The sequence below is a fragment of the Oncorhynchus kisutch genome, linkage group LG4 (assembly GCF_002021735.2).
Source record: "Oncorhynchus kisutch isolate 150728-3 linkage group LG4, Okis_V2, whole genome shotgun sequence".
NCBI classification, from domain to species: Eukaryota; Metazoa; Chordata; class Actinopteri; order Salmoniformes; family Salmonidae; genus Oncorhynchus; species Oncorhynchus kisutch.
Genome location: NC_034177.2, coordinates 4157273 through 4174585, shown reverse-complemented (window position 1 = coordinate 4174585; position 17313 = coordinate 4157273). Strand labels below are relative to the sequence as shown.

At 46.6% G+C, this 17313-nt stretch overlaps 1 protein-coding gene across 2 annotated transcripts in view; it reads left to right on the top strand.

Annotated features, from left to right (window-relative positions):
- The first annotated feature begins 925 nt into the window (after window positions 1-925).
- Window positions 926-17313, top strand: part of LOC109884972 (tyrosine-protein kinase RYK) — a 151805-nt gene continuing 135417 nt past the window's right edge. The window contains exon 1 of one of the 2 annotated variants that reach the window (XM_031822323.1): window positions 926-1443. In XM_031822323.1, coding sequence (XP_031678183.1) covers window positions 1221-1443 — 223 coding nt within the window. In that variant the 5' untranslated portion in view covers window positions 926-1220. The remainder of the gene's footprint in view (window positions 1444-17313) is intronic. The other variant, XM_031822322.1, reaches the window with a different exon arrangement.

The following is a 17313-nucleotide window of genomic DNA, read 5'->3' as shown; positions in this document are numbered from 1 at the left end:
AGCTACATACAGGAAGTACCAGATCAATGTGGAGCTATATACAGGAAGTACCAGATCAATGTGCAGGGGTATGAGGTATTTGAGGTAGATATGTACATGAAGGCAGGGTAAAGTGACTCGACGTCAGGATAGATAATAATAAGAGTAAAATAGAGAACAGAGAAGCAGCAGCAAATGATGGCAGAAACTGTCTCTGAGCCTGTTGGTCCGACAGCCGATGCTCCGGGTACCATTTGCTGGACGGTAGCAGAGTGAACAGTCTATGACTTGGGTGGCTGGAGTCTTTGGGTATTTTTCGGGCCTTCCTCTGACACCGCCTGGTATAGAGGTCCTGGATGGCAGGAAGCTTGGCTCCAGTGATGTACTGGGCTACCTACACCATGTATGTAATGCTTTTGCAGTCAAGGGTGGTGCAATTGCCATACCAAGCGGTGATGCATGCTCTCGATGGTGCTGATGGTCCTTAGTGATGTGGATGCCAAATATCTTGAAGCTCTCTAGGGGAGATCAAATAGGCCAAACATTGTTCCATTAGAGGACCAAGCAACATTTGAATCAATCACACACCTATGATGTTACCTGCGGTGTGTTTGTTTGATGAGAATCCATTGCGTTATTCAATTTAAAAAAAACGTTTTTTTTGTCGTTATACAAAATAGACTGTAAATTACCATTCATCTGCATGTAACGAAATGTTATCAGGCGCGTTTCCCGGACCCTGGACAACCCTCGTTGTCCCCTCCCTCCAGTGAAAGCTGAGATTACTCCGGGAAGGAACAACAAGGACCATGAAAGGACAAACCTGGATGTTATTTTTTTTTGTTGGGAGGAGGAGGGGGGGGGGATCGTTACTATTTATCCTAACGGGATCTCAAATTAAACATATCTAAGTAGGATAATATACGCAAAGGATAGTGAATACAGAATTGTATCCAAATCTTCGCAAACGTGACAACAAGAAAAAGAAAGGGAACCGCATATAACCGCGGGCCGAGTTAGTTAGCTGACTGTGGCTCGCCTGTTAAATCACAAGAACCACGAAAAACCCGGGGAGACACCGAGGTTGAACAACAAGTTGTAATGTTGCCCTTTAAACATTAACTTCAACTACGGATGATAAATACATCGAGGATTTGGAAACTAAGTGGGATAATATACTTTTTTTATTTATTTATTTTTTCCAAGAAGAAGAAGCGCAAACAACCTACAAGACATTTGAAATGTTGGGGAAACCGGGACTGGTTCTCCGCTGTCGGAGACCCTCCGTTTACCGAGACTGGACACATTCGGTTCAGTGGAGCCTCGGAGGTTTCTTTTTGCTACTGTTTCTGGAAGGGACCGTGTGTCTCGCCAACCCCAGCACCAGTGTCCCTACTCTGGACATCAACAACCACCCCAGTGTCAACGTTTACATGAGTGAGGAGGAGGTCAACAAGCTTTTGGGTAAGAACCAGTGATTTTAAAATAAAAAATACCTAGTTGTCTACCTGTGAGTCAGTTACAACACTTATTTACTGCAGTGTTGAGAGGGGTGCATACCATGGCTAGACAGATAACCTCTTGTTTTGGGAGTTAACTAGTTACTTACCCCGGCTGGGTTGATCGCTACTAGGTAGGTATCTTGTAGAATATGGCCCTCTGAGGATGGGGTCTTTTTCAACAAATGTAGATAGCTCAGCTTTGTGGGAGATAAAAAAGTGCTAACCTAATTAACATCGAGCAAGATACACGCCACGTCTTTTGTTTGCAAAGTTTAAAAGTTGACCCATAAAGCAAGTAGTAAGTCATTGTGATTTTTAACATGTCGTTTTGAGATAGGGGCTCAACACGTGATTCATACATTATTCTATATACCGATTCACCCATAAGGGAATGAATGCCTTTGGTGCAAAATATGTCAAGTGTGGCTAGTGAGTGAACATTAGTAACATGGAAAATAGCTGAAATGAGAGATGTAGTCATTTTTTTTTTCCCGATTCAAACCCCATGTCTTTTCGAAACTAATTATGCTAAGAGGAAACATATGAAATGAGGACAGGGACCACTTTGTATTGAAGGAATGGTGAGACTGCTGCAACATTTAGAGCCAGACCATATTGCCAGGCTAACATACACTCAGAGCCAAACACATGCATCATATTCTTTAGACTCTAAAAAACGGAATCTGAGCTCTAGTTTAGACCTAAACCATCACATATAATGACTATTCCAGATACACAATGGCCATATGGAACCGTAGGGCTATTTCAAACAGGGAGTCTTCTTGCCTGAGACTGTGCTTTGGATTTCTCATTCAGGGTTTAAATTATTATATATATTTTTTTACAAAGCCTGATCCCAGATCTGTTTGTGCTTTTGCCCATCTCCTATGTAAACATGATAGCACAAACAGACTGGCACTCAGGCTAGTTGTAAACCGGATCAGGGATAAGGCCACCCAATTGCTGTGACTGTGTGAGTTGTTTTTAATATGGGGTTGGTTAGCTTGCGACGTCCACTAGGCCAGGCTGGCAGGCGGTCGGGTGGCAGTTAGTTTGGAAGCAGTCATTAACATGGTGTCTACTGAAGGGTTTGAAATGCTGGAGTAACCATTTCCTACAGGACAGAGGGAGCTTTAGAGCTGACAGAAGCTGAAACAGCCTCTCTGACACCCTATTCTCCAAGGCCTTACTTTTGACCAGGGCCCACGGCACCCTGTTCCCTATATAGTGCAAAACTTTTGACCAGGGCCCACGGCACCCTGTTCCCTATATAGTGCATAACTTTTGACCAGGGCCCACAGCACCCTGTTCCCTATATAGTGCATAACTTTTGACCAGGGCCCACGGCACCCTGTTCCCTATATAGTGCACTACTTTTGACCAGGGCCCACGGCACCCTGTTCCCTATATAGTGCATACCTTTTGACCAGGGCCCACAGCACCCTGTTCCCTATATAGTGCATAACTTTTGACCAGGGCCCACGGCACCCTGTTCCCTATATAGTGCATAACTTTTGACTATGGCCCAACAGGGAAAATCGTTGCATTTGGGACATAGCTATGGACTTGACTTGAAGGCCACCCTGCTGACGACAACAAATTCACGTTTTGAAAAGCAGGCAACACAAGAGAGCCTCAAAGAGTCCACGTCATTTGAGAATCCTTTGGAGACATTGGCTAGTAGCTAGGCCTATCGCCGATTCATCTTTCAGCACTATGAAGAACTAGTCTATAGGCTCTAGGCAGTGGTTTACTGTACAACAATTAGACTAGACTACAACTTGTTTTTTGTTGTTGTAGAAAACGGCATAAATCAGGGTTATGTCCTGACACAGTACCAGACCTTATGTAACTGATGTCGTCTGTCCCCTCGCCCCTACGCGGGCTCGAACCAGGGACCCTCTGCACACAGACAACATTCACCCACGAAGCATCGTTACCCATTGCTCCACAAAGGCCACGGCCCTTGCAGAGCAAGGGGAACAACTACTTCAAGGCCTCAGAGCGAGTGACGTCACCGATTTGGCTAGCTAGTTAGCGGTGGTGCTCGCTAAAATAGCGTTTCAATCGGGTGACGTCACTCGCTCTGAGGCCTTGAAGTAGTTGTTCCCCATGCCCTGCAAGGGCCGTGGCCTTTGTGGAGCGATAGACAACTGACACCCACGAAGCATCGTTACCCATGTGTGCAGAGGGTCCCTGGTTCGAGCCCAGGTAGGGGCGAGGGGACGGATGAAAGTTATACTGTTACACTTACACAATACCAATGGTACCCTATTCCCATTGTAGTGCACTACTTTTGACCAGGGCCCATAAGGAAAAGGGTTCCATTTGGCACACTTCATCATTATACTGCTCTCTGGGTTTATTTATATTCTATATGTATATATATTTCTCCAAAGCGGCTCACATGGTTATATATATATTTCTATATAAACCCAGAGAGCACAGGGTTATATATACAGTGGGGAGAACAAGTATTTGATACACTGCCGATTTTGCAGGTTTTCCTACTTACGAAGCATGTAGAGGTCTGTAATTTATCATAGGTACACTTCAACTGTGAGAGACGGAATCTAAAACAAAAATCCAGAAAATCACATTGTATGATATATATATATATTTTTAAGTAAATTAATTAGCATTTTATTGCATGACATAAGTATTTGATACATCAGAAAAGCAGAACTTAATATTTGGTATAGAAACCTTTTGTTTGCAATTACAGAGATCATACGTTTCCTGTAGTTCTTGACCAGGTTTGCACACACTGCAGCAGGGATTTTGGCCCACTCCTCCATACAGACCTTCTCCAGATCCTTCAGGTTTCGGGGCTGTCGCTGGGCAATACGGACTTTCAGCTCCCTCCAAAGATTCTCTATTGGGTTCAGGTCTGGAGACTGGCTAGGCCCCTCCAGGACCATGAGAGCACAGGATAGGGCAGCGCACAATTGGCCCATCGCCATCTGGGTTTGACTGCCGTTGTAAATAAGAATTGCCTCTGTGTGCATACATTTTAATGTACAGGTGATCCCGGGAATCGAACCCACTACCCTGGGCGTTAGAAACACCATGCTCTACCAACTGAGCTACTGAGACTGTGACTTGGTCTACTTGTGTTATCTTCATGCTGTCTGTCACCACGTCCCCAGGCTCATAAGTACTGGTGAATGGACCTGCTAACAGTGTGGGATTGTTTGGAACTTCAGGGCGTGTGGATTTATTGAGTGACATCAAATCGAATGTGAATCACACAACTGAGACGTGGCTCTAAATCGAGCAAACCGTATGATATCATTAGTCACTTTAAATAATGTCACATTTAATCATGTTTACATATCTTACATTACTCATATCACATGTATATATTGTATTTTATACCATTTACTGCACGTTGCCGATGCCGCTCGGCCATCTCTCGTCCATATATTTATATGTAGATATTCTTATTCCACCCCTTTAGATGTGTGTGTATTAGGTCGTTGTTGGGGAATAGTTAGATTACTTGTTAAATATTACTGCACTGTCGGGAACTAGATGCACAAGCATTTCGCTACACTCGCATTAACATCTGCTAACCATGTGTATGTGACCAATACAATTTGTTTTGATTTGAGGTGGGACTTTGAAAAATGGCGAAAATCGCATAGCTTTTACTGTTAACATTTTGTACTTTTCCCAGCAACAAACAGAAACGACACACGAATGGCAGAACATACCAAACATCGTGAGAGATGTGCATCATAACATCATTTTAAATGGTTTTTATTTCATACAATTTTTTTTGTAATTTGCAGATATTCCAAGTATAGACTACAGGATTTAAACGTTTAATTTGTACATTTCCAGAGTCCGAGAACTTGCGTACAGTGTCTCAGTGTCTCAGTGTCTCTGTGTCTCTGTGTCTCAGTCACAGTGTCACAGAGACTCTGACACTGAGACACAGTGACTCTGTGTCTCGGTGTCTCAGTTACTCTGTGACTGTCTGTGACTCTGACTCTGTGACTGTGTCTCAGTGACTCAGTGTCTGTGTCTCAGTGTCACAGTCAGAGTCACATAGACGCAGTGTCTCAGTGACTCTGACTCTGTGACTGTGACTCTGTGTCTCAGTAACACACCTAAATGGAAGTCCTTGAGCAGTCCAGCTGGTCCATGTGTAAAAGGTCTAAGTTAGTCCTCTATCCAGCTGGTCCATGTGTAAAAGGTCTAAGTTAGTCCTCTATCCAGCTGGTGTAAAAGGTCTAAGTTAGTCCTCTAACCAGGGGTCCATGTGTAAAAGGTCTAAGTTAGTCCTCTAACCAGGGGTCCATGTGTAAAAGGTCTAAGTTAGTCCTCTATCCAGCGGTCCACAGAAAAACAAATTAGCTTACTTTCCTTCCTTTCCTTCCAAGAAGAATGATTTTTCTTGACTGAAAGACAACCCAATGATAAACAAAACAAAGATTCTTTTAACATTAGACAGTGTATATATAGTGTATATATTTTATGCTCTTTTTACCAAGTAAACATGAGATGGGACACACTGGAAATTGGACACCCAAATTATTTGGGGAGGATGGGGGAGACTTCAAACCAGTGTTTTCACTACAGGACATTCCCACAACATGTGGAGTAGAGCTGTTGCTACCACAGTTGTTGCTAGCATGAGTTAGATTTTTTTAAATCCATTTTTAAATATGTACCAGGGTGATGTAGGCTCTACACAATATCTTGAACTGAATGGCCTGACACTTTCTCCAAATAGTGTTGTGATGAGGTGAGAGAAGTGTTCAGGTCACACTCCCATCCTAACCGAATGAGAGGAATATGCATTTGGGATTAAATAAAAAAATATCTATTTGATATATTTCTATAAATATCTGATAGTTCTTCTCATGAAGGCAGCTTTCCAGAGGTTCTGACCTCACTGTGGATCCGAGGCAGGTTCAGTATCCTGCTTTTTAAGAACCTTGTATATGACTGTCTTAAACTGCAGATATGCAACAAACTAAAGAAGAAGAATCACTCAAACCATAATCTGCCCTTCACTTGGGGAAAATGATTATTTTAAAGATTAGATTCTATCTGAATATATGAAATACTGTGGCTTTGCCAGTGTCTACTATTAAGTCTTTCGCTGTTAAACAGGGGGTTATGCCAGATGGGACAGGATGGTAGAGACGGTCCTTCTACATCCAACCTTCTGGTCAGCATCTAAAATCCCCTACTTCCCCTTGACAGTGGAATTATCAGGTTGTCATGTAAGCCATCATGTAAGCATTGTTGAGGCTGTACCACCTTGACGCCAGGTGAACAAACCTGTGCTGTGATGTCATCATCTCCTCTAATCACTCCCGACTACCAATCTTACATTTTGATCTGTAAGCCCATGTAAGGGGATGTCTTTAATTATGACATTTATACAATGATACATCTGGGATACCCAGCCCACCTTTAAAAATAAAAAAAATCTAGGTACAGTCCGTTTCCTATAAACCCTATCCTGGGTTTCTGATTGTTCTTTTAGGAACTTTTACCTCTTAAAACCTGGACTGGAGACGGATGGAAGAGATGAGAGAGGCTAGATAATACATCTCTGCCCCTTAAAGAGGGGGGGGGGAGCTGTCCCTCTCTTAATGTCATCCCCAAGGAAGCGAAGGTAACCTGTCTAAATGATTACCGCCCCATGGCACTCACGTCGGTAGCCATGAAGTGCTTTGAAAGGCTGGTCATGGCTCACATCAAAAGCATCCTCCCAGACACCCTAGACCCACTACAATTCGCATGCCGCCCCAACAGATCCACAGATGATGCAATCTCAATCGCACCCCCACACTGCCCTTTCCCACCTGGACAAAAGGAACACATATGTGACAATGCTGTTCCTTGACTACAGCTCAGTGTTCAACACCATAGTGCCCACGAAGCTCATCACCAAGCTAAGGACTCTGGGACTGAACACCTCTCTCCGCAACTGGATCCTGGACATCTTGACGGGCTGCACCCAGGTGGTAAGGGTAGGCAACAACACATCTGCCACGCTGATCCTTAACACGGGGGCCCCTCAGGGGTGTGTACTTAGTCCCCTCCTGTACTCCTTGTTCACTCACGGCCAAACAGGCCCCCATTAACATCGACGGGGCTGTAGTGGAGCCGGTCGAGAGTTTCAAGTTCCTTGGTGTCCACATCACCAACGAACTATCGTGGTCCAAACACACCAAGACAGTCGTGAAGAGGGCACGACAAAACCTTTTCCCCCTCAGGAGACTGAAAAGATTTGGCATGGACCCCCAGATCCTCAACAAGTTCTACAGCTGCACCATCGAGAGCATCCTGACCGGTTGCATCACCGCCTGGTATGGCAACTGCTCGGCATCTGACTGTAAGCTGCTACAGAGGGTAGTGTGAACGGCCCAGTACATCACTGGGGCCAAGCTTCCTGCCATCCAGAACCTATATAATAGGCGGTGTCAGAGGAAAGCCCATAAAATTGTCAGAGACTCCAGTCACCCAAGTAATAGACTGTTTTCTTTGCTACCGCACAGCAAGTGGTACCGGAGCGCCAAGTCTAGGACCAAAAGGCTCCCCAACAGCTTCTACCCCCCAAGCCATTAGACTGATGAACAATTAATAAAAATTACCACCTGACAATTTACATTGATTTGATAACCCGGATGACTCTAGGTCCATTTAGGCTGAATATATTAGTTATGGGAGATACTATATTAATTCACATACCACTAGCCTTCCAAGCAAATTAGTCAGGCTGAAATGTGTGTAGGTTGACAGGCATAGTGTCACTCTTACTCCAGTCTATCTTATATCCTGAGAGGAAGCCAATCAGCTTTAAGACTACCGGAAACTACAGGGTGAGTAGAATGTCGTCAGCGTATAGATTCAATGTGAAGTTATGTTCATATATGCTAATCTGAGATTGTTCATCTCAGCTGGTGTAGTATTAACTGACGGGGGACTCTCGTCCTGGGATGGTCTTGGTGCCCACGTTCGGGGGGGACTGGTTTGATGTCGGGCCGCCCCAGTATGTAGCGGGAGATCTTGTTGAGGAGAGGATAGATGTTGCCTGTCGAATGGCTTTTGTCTCTCTTTTGTTGTTGTTGTTCAGGATGTTCATGGAATTGTTTTAATGTTAAGTTTCTAGGACCATTTTTGAAGTTTCGCCGTCAGTCTTCCTCACCACAGTTGTGATGTGAGGTTGTTGACTGTTTTTGTTAGCTGCCATGCTAACTTTTCCCTGACCGTTTTTCTTCGTATATTGAGTTTGTATTTTTGGTTGCCATTTTTGGATTTGTTGTGTTTTCGATCGTCTCTGTATACTGAGGGGTTGTTTGCTGAAACAAGGTGTTTCTTTCATGACTCTGATTTTTTTTTATTTTTTATAAAAATTCTGGTCTAGGTTTCTCAACTAGCACCTAGTGTGCCATCTCCCCTGAAAATGGCAAATCTGAATACATTTTCTATTACATTAAACATATTATTTTTGGGAACCCCAATTTGATTCAGAGTTCAGGCATATGACGTTTTTATATGTGGAAACAATTTCTACACTTTTCACATTTTTTTTTCTTCCTGAACTCACTTCCTTCTTTTAAATCACTTGCGCTGCTCTCGTTTTGAAGTCCACAATGTAAGAGGAGGTTCTACAGGGATCACGTTAATGCACAATTCTGAGAGAAAAAAATTCACACACACACACAAAAAACTAAAAAAAAGAGAACGAGTATCTCGCTGCGTTTTTTTTAGTTGTTGTAAGTGCAGATTTAAAACGACTTATTGTAATTTTCTGCTCGGCATCAGACACATTTTGTGTTTCAGTTGCACTTCTCAGAACCACCATTAGTGAATTCTCATCTGATCAGAACCACCATTCTCATCTGATCAGAACCACCATTCTCATCTGATCAGAACCACCATTCTCATCTGATCAGCAGACAGCGCTCTGATTTGGTGTAGCTACTGTTCTCCGGTACTTTTATCTCGGTCTAGACTCATTTCTCCAGTTAAATGCAAGATTATCTTCAAGCAAAACATAAGGAAATGTAGCGGTCTCTATTCTTTCTATGATAAACCTTTAGAAATATGTAAAGACCATGCGTTTTCCATTAAGCTCCTTGTGTTGGCCGTCTGCCAAATAGCATTGCGCTTCTGTTGTCGTCTGAAGGAAATTAAGCTATTTCCTGTTGTCATCTGATCATCTATTTCCTGTTGTCATCTGATGAAAATGAAGCTATTTCCTGTTGTCATCTGATCTGAATGTGTTGCACTAATGGATTTTTCTGTCAAGGAGAACTGTAGTTACACCGATCACTCTTTATTGAAGCAAGAAAACATTTCAATATAAAACGCATGTGAAAATTTAAAACATGATTATTATTATTATTATTTTTTTTGGTCTAGGTTTTGAAAATGCAGATTGCCCACTGTCTATCAGACTGCCTGCCACTGTCTGATAGACTCGCTGGTTTATTTACTCTTTCATTTTGATAACTATTATGAAGTGTTCACATGACTGGGAATACAGACATACATCTGTTGGTCACAGATACCTTAAAATAATAAAAGTAGGGGTGTGAATCAGAAAACCAGTCAGTATCTGGTGTGACCACCATTTGCCTCATGCAGTGCGACAACCTTGGCATACAGTTGATCAGGTTGTTGATTGTGGAATGTTGTTCCCACTCCTCTTCAATGGCTGTGTGAAGTTGCTGGATATTGGCGGGAACTGGTACACGCTGTCGTACACGTCGATGCAGAGCATCACAAACATTCTCAATGAGTAACATGTCTGGTGAGGATGCAGGCCATGGAAGAACAGGGACATGTTCAAGTTCACCAGCCTCGTCTGTAAATAGGCCGTTCACCAACGCCAACAGTTTTAATCATAGATATGGGCCTTGCCAATGAGTGCTCTGGTGAGGACGCAAGAGTTATAGCCTGGTCACAGATCTGTTTTTGCCATTTGTCAAGCCAAATAAGTGAAATGACGAGGGGATGGCATGATGGTACCAACAGACTTGACCTCCGGCTATGAGGAGTGTGCCTAAACCTGAGCCTAGTAGCGAGACCCTCCTCTCTCTGCCTCAGCTCAGGGCTCAATAGAGACCACGTACATTACTTCTTTCCTCTCATCCCTGTCAGCTTTTTCCTTCCTCTTCTCTCTGGGGTCTCCAGAGCTCTCTGATGCCTTTTGCAGGTCCTAATCTGACTCACTTGTCTACAGGAGTAGCTAGCTGCTGCTGCACATCTCCACATCAGATGGAGTCTTATGGAGTCTTAGTACTCTAGTGTTGGGGGGGGTTAGATGAAGTCTTAGTACTCTAGGGTTGGGGGGGGGGTCAGATGGAGTCTTAGTACTCTAGGGTTGGGGGGGGTAGACGGAGTCTTTACTCTAGGGTTGGGGGGGGGGTAGATGGAGTCTTAGTACTCTAGGGTTGGGGGGGTTAGATGGAGTCTTAGTACTCTAGGGTTGGGGGGGGGGTTAGATGGAGTCTTAGTACTCTAGGGTTGGGGAGGTTAGATGGAGTCTTAGTACTCTAGGGTTGGGGGGGGTTAGATGGAGTCTTAGTACTCTAGGGTTGGGGGGGGTTAGCTGGAGTCTTAGTACTCTAGGGTTGGGGGGGTTAGATGGAGTCTTAGTACTCTAGGGTTGGGGGTGGGTTAGATGGAGTCTTAGTACTCTAGGGTTGGGGGGGGTTAGCTGGAGTCTTAGTACTCTAGGGTTGGGGGGGTTAGATGGAGTCTTAGTACTCTAGGGGGGGTTAGATGGAGTCTTAGTACACTAGGGTTGGGGGGGGTTAGATGGAGTCTTAGTACTCTAGGGTTGGGGGGGGTAGATGGAGTCTTAGTACTCTAGGGTTGGGGGGGTAGATGGAGTCTTAGTACACTAGGGTTGGGGGGGATTAGATGGAGTCTTAGTACTCTAGGGGGGGTTAGATGGAGTCTTAGTACTCTAGGGTTGGGGGGGGTTAGCTGGAGTCTTAGTACTCTAGGGTTGGGGGGGGTTAGCTGGAGTCTTAGTACTCTAGGGTTTGGGGGGTTAGATGGAGTCTTAGTACTCTAGGGTTGGGGGGGTTAGATGGAGTCTTAGTACTCTAGGGTTAGGGGGGGGTTAGCTGGAGTTTTAGTACTCTAGGGTTGGGGGGGTTAGATGGAGTCTTAGTACTCTAGGGGGGGGGGGGGGGTTAGATGGAGTCTTAGTACTCTAGGGTTGGATGAAGTCTTAGTACTCAAGGGGGGGGGGGGTTAGATGGAGTCTTAGTACTGTAGGGTTGGGGAGAGGTTGGATGAAGTCTTAGTACTCTAGGGGGGGGTTAGATGGAGTCTTAGTACTCTAGGGTTGGGGGGGGGTAGATGGAGTCTTTGTACTCTAGGGTTGGGGGGGGTAGATGGAGGCTTAGTACTCTAGGGTTGGGGGGGGGTGGTTAGATGGAGTCTTAGTACTGTAGGGTTGGGGGGGGGGGTGGTTAGATGGAGTCTTAGTACTCTAGGGTTGGGGGGGGGGGTAGATGGAGTCTTAGTACTCTAGGGGGGGGTTAGATGGAGTCTTAGTACTCTAGGGTTGGGGTGGGTTGGATGAAGTCTTAGTACTCTAGGGTTGGGGGGTTAGATGGGGCCTTGGTGAGCTAGGGTTGGGGGGTTAGATGTGGTCTTGGTGAGCTAGGGTTGGGGGGTTAGATGTGGTCTTGGTGAGCTAGGGTTGGGGGGGTTAGATGGGGGTCTTGGTACTCTAGGGTTGGGGGGTTAGATGGGGCCTTGGTGATCTAGGGTTGGGGGTTAGATGGGGGTCTTGCTGATCTAGGGTTGGGGGGGTCAGATGTGGTCTTGGTGAGCTAGGGTTGGGGGGTTAGATGTGGTCTTGGTGAGCTAGGGTTGGGGGGGGGGGGGTTAGATGGAGTCTTAGTACACTAGGGTTGAGGGGGTTAGATGGAGTCTTAGTACACTAGGGTTGAGGGGGTTAGATGGAGTCTTAGTACACTAGGGTCGGGGGGGGGTTAGATGGAGTCTTAGTACTCTAGGGTTGGGGAGGGTTAGATGGAGTCTTAGTACACTAGGGTTGAGGGGGTTAGATGGAGTCTTAGTACACTAGGGTTGGGGGGGGTTAGATGGAGTCTTAGTACTCTAGGGTTGGGGGGGTTAGATGGAGTCTTAGTACACTAGGGTTGGGGGGGTTAGATGGAGTCTTAGTACTCTAGGGTTGGGGGGGTTAGATGGAGTCTTAGTACTCTAGGGTTGGGGGGGTTAGATGGAGTCTTAGTACACTAGGGTTGAGGGGGTTAGATGGAGTCTTAGTACACTAGGGTTGGGGGGGTTAGATGGAGTCTTAGTACTCTAGGGTTGGGGGGGTTAGATGGAGTCTTAGTACTCTAGGGTTGGGGGGGGTTAGATGGAGTCTTAGTACTCTAGGGTTGGGGGGGGTTAGATGGAGTCTTAGTACTCTAGGGTTGGGGGGGGTTAGATGGAGTCTTAGTACTCTAGGGTTGGGGGGGTTAGATGGAGTCTTAGTACACTAGGGTTGGGGAGGGGGGTTAGATGGAGTCTTAGTACTCTAGGGTTGGTGGGGTTAGGTGGAGTCTTAGTACACTAGGGTTGGGGGGGGTTAGATGGAGTCTTGGTGATATATGGGTTGGGGGGGTCAGATGTGGTCTTGGTGAGCTAGGGTTGGGGGGTTAGATGTGGTCTTGGTGAGCTAGGGTTGGGGGTTAGATGTGGTCTTGGTGAGCTAGGGTTGGGGGGGGTTAGATGGGGGTCTTGGTACTCTAGGGTTGGGGGGTTAGATGGGGCCTTGGTGATCTAGGGTTGGGGGTTAGATGGGGGTCTTGCTGATCTAGGGTTGGGGGGGTTAGATGTGGTCTTGGTGATATGGGTTGGGGGGGTCAGATGTGGTCTTGGTGAGCTAGGGTTGGGGGGTTAGATGTGGTCTTGGTGAGCTAGGGTTGGGGGGTTAGATGGAGTCTTAGTACTCGGGTTGGGGGGGGTTGGATGAAGTCTTAGTACTCTAGGCTTGGGGGGGTTAGATGGAGTCTTAGTACTCGGGTTGGGGGGGGTTAGATGGAGTCTTAGTACACTAGGGTTGGGGGGGGGTCAGATGTGGTCTTGGTGAGCTAGGGTTGGGGGGGTTAGATGGGGTCTTGGTGATCTAGGGTTGGGGGGGGTTAGATGGAGTCTTGCTGATCTAGGGTTGGGGGTTAGATGAGGGCATGCTTATTTTTTAGTTTCCTAAAAAGTACTGTAATATAGCCATAGTTAAATCCATAAAACACAAGAAGTGAAAGACAAAACAATAGATAGTAAATGTGGTAAAAACAGTAGATAGTAAACGTGGTAAAAACAGTAGATAGTAAATGTGGTAAAAACAGTAGATAGTAAATGTGGTAAAAACAGTAGATAGTAAATGTGGTAAAAACAGTAGATGGTAAATGTGGTAAAAACAGTAGATGGTAAATGTGGCAAAAACAGTTTTCAGTTGAGGTTGGACTACCAAAAGGGCTGATGGGAAACGTACGAAAGAAAATTAGTTTGTTCAATCAGTTAAACACGTATTAATTATACACATACTCAGAATACAAGGAAAAACCATGTTTGATTATGTGAGTTACATGCTGACCACACCACTCGCATCTATTGCGTGAGCATTGCAAAATATATATGTACACAAACATGTTATTCAACCACAGCTCGCGTCAACGAGCGACTGCGTAGCCGGGCGCTAAAATAGAACATGGGTTTATTTTGTGATGCTTGACGCGCTGTAAGGCTCGCCTCACCCTTCTCTTCCTCATCGTCTGAGAGTCCTTTAGGTGTCTTTTTGGTAAACTCCAAGCGGGCTGTCGTGTGCCTTTTTTTTTTAATGAGGAGTGGCGTCTGTCTGTCTAGTACCGATTAATTTTGTGTTCGTTTGTCTCGTATCGGAAACGTACAGAAGCTCAACCCGTCTCGTTCCACGTCTACTCTTCTGCTCTTTGATGGCGTTCCTGATTTGCGTGTGCGTCAGTACGTACAGTCCCAATCTGCTTCTGTTCTCCAGTCTCGTGAGGTTCGTCTGCTCTTCTGACTGACCCCCCCCCCCCCCCCCCCACAAAAATGCCACCCTAATCCCTATTGAGTGCACTACTTTTGACCAGAGAGTAGGATGCCATTTAGAACAGACCCAACCCCTCCCCCCAGTCTGATTGCTGCTTGCTTAGTGAAGTGTGGATAGAGATTCCTCCCTGGTAACTCACTCTGAAATAAGAGCAGAAGGCCTGTATCAGAGGAGGGGGGGGGGCATGGGGTGTCCTCTTTCAAGGTGCCAAGGGGTTGCAAGGCCTTAGCTGCTCTGGCACACAGGAGGGTTCACTAACAAAGAGGCTTTCTCTGTCTCTTCTACTGTTCCTCTCTCTCTCGCTCTCTCTATCTCGCTGTCTGTGCGTCTGTCTGTGCACAGATCTGGTTCTTCTGTTTTCGTTCCTTTCAGTTCACTGGCATGGAGTGGTGGTGGTGGGAGGAGGAGGTGTTTTTCCTTTCTTGGCATCATGGTCAGTAGAAGTGCCTGTGCACCTCTGTTGAACCCAAACTAGGCCATGATAGAATTTCCACCTGCCTGGTCTATGAATGCTGGATCTAAATACTAGACCAGGAATCTCCCTCCTCCCTCTGCTCCCCTCCTCTACCCCATACCCTTCTCCCTCTCCTTTCTGTCTGTCAAAGCCTGACACGAGGACTTCCAGCCTCCAACAAATTGAGATATTAGAAGCAGTATACGTCTGTTCAGGGCTGGGCAGCTTCCCTCCCGTAACTGACTTCTGTCTCAGTAAATAGGGCCTGACTGTCCATTTTGAAATCCTTAAGTATTTTCTATAATGATATTATAATTAATCTACTTGTAGGAAATGCTGTGGGTAAGGCTATATCTTCCTCAAAATTGCTCTCTATTCCCTATGCGATCTGTTCAAAAGTAGTGCACTAAATTGGGAATAGAGTGCTGTTTGGGACGCACTCCTGGAGTAGGCTGTAATGGTATTGGAATGTTTACTAGAGTGTAAATGCTGTTACTATTACATCATCTGATGTAGTTTGTCTTAGCTGCTTCGGGGTCTTACATTTTCCATCAGTTGTTGAGGTGTCTTTAGCTTCAGTGAATGGAGCTGACAATCGGTGTGTCTCTCGCTCTCTCCCTCTCTCTCTCTCTCGCTCTCTCTCTCGCTGTCTCTCGCTCGCTCTCTCTCTCTCGCTGTCTCTCCCTCTCTCTCTCTCTCCCTCTCTCTCTCTCGCTGTCTCTCTCTCTCTCTCGCTGTCTCTCGCTCTCTCTCTCTCACTGTCTCTCCTCTCTCTCTCTCGCTGTCCCTCTCTCTCTCTCGCTGTCTCTCCTCTCTCTCTCGCTGTCTCTCCCTCTCTCTCTCGCTGTCTCTCCCTCTCTCTCTCGCTGTCTCTCCCTCTCTCTCTCCGCTGTCTCTCCCTCTCTCTCTCTCGCTGTCTCTCCCTCTCTCTCTCTCGCTGTCTCTCCCTCTCTCTCTCTCGCTGTCTCTCCCTCTCTCTCTCTCTCGCTGTCTCTCCCTCTCTCTCTCTCGCTGTCTCTCCCTCTCTCTCTCTCTCGCTGTCTCTCCCTCTCTCTCTCTCGCTGTCTCTCCCTCTCTCTCTCTCGCTGTCTCTCCCTCTCTCTCTCTCGCTGTCTCTCCCTCTCTCTCTCTCGCTGTCTCTCCCTCTCTCTCTCTCGCTGTCTCTCCCTCTCTCTCTCTCGCTGTCTCTCCCTCCCTCTCTCGCTGTCTCTCTCTCTCTCGCTGTCTCCCTCTCTCTCGCTGTCTCTCTCTCGCTGTCTCCCTCTCTCTCGCTGTCTCTCCCTCTCTCTCGCTGTCTCTCCCTCTCTCTCTCTCGCTGTCTCTCCCTCTCTCTCTCTCGCTGTCTCTCCCTCTCTCTCTCTCGCTGTCTCTCCCTCTCTCTCTCTCGCTGTCTCTCCCTCTCTCTCTCTCGCTGTCTCTCCCTCTCTCTCTCTCGCTGTCTCTCCCTCTCTCTCTCTCGCTGTCTCTCCCTCCCTCTCTCTCGCTGTCTCTCTCTCTCTCGCTGTCTCTGTCTCTCTCTCGCTGTCTCCCTCTCTCTCGCTGTCTCTCTCTCTCTCGCTGTCTCTCCCTCTCTCTCTCTCGCTGTCTCTCCCTCTCTCTCTCTCGCTGTCTCTCCCTCTCTCTCTCTCGCTGTCTCTCTCTCGCTCTCTCTCGCTGTCTCTCTCTCGCTGTCTCTCCCTCTCTCTCTCTCGCTGTCTCTCTCTCGCTGTCTCTCCCTCTCTCTCTCTCGCTGTCTCTCCCTCTCTCTCGCTGTCTCTCTCTCTCTCTCGCTGTCTCTCTCTCTCTCTCGCTGTCTCTCTCTCTCTCGCTGTCTCTCTCTCTCTCGCTGTCTCTCTCCCTCTCTCCCTCTCTCTCTCTCGCTGTCTCTCGCTGTCTGTCTCTCTCACTCTCGGTCTCTCGCTGTCTCTCTCGCTCCCTCCATCCCTCCAAACTAGTCACCTTTTGGCGAAATTCGCCATTTTGAATCCAAAATAGGTGACCTATGTGATTCGTGTAGATCTGATGAGAAACGTTTGGACGGGGGGGGGGGTTGGATCACTACTGGCTGTAAGTGAACGAGTGATGCGCGTTTGGAGCAATACTGGCTGTATCCAAGGCTCAGCCAATCGTTGACATAACAACAGAATGCAGCGTAGCTCCCATCTGAAGAGAGAAGAGACAACCAACTTACTAGGTACAGCATCAGCGAGAGCTCTGGAAAGGCAGCTTGCCAGGTACAGCATCAGCGAGCCTCTGGAAAGGCAGCTTGCCAGGTACAGCATCAGCGAGCCTCTGGAAAGGCAGCTTGCCAGGTACAGCATCAG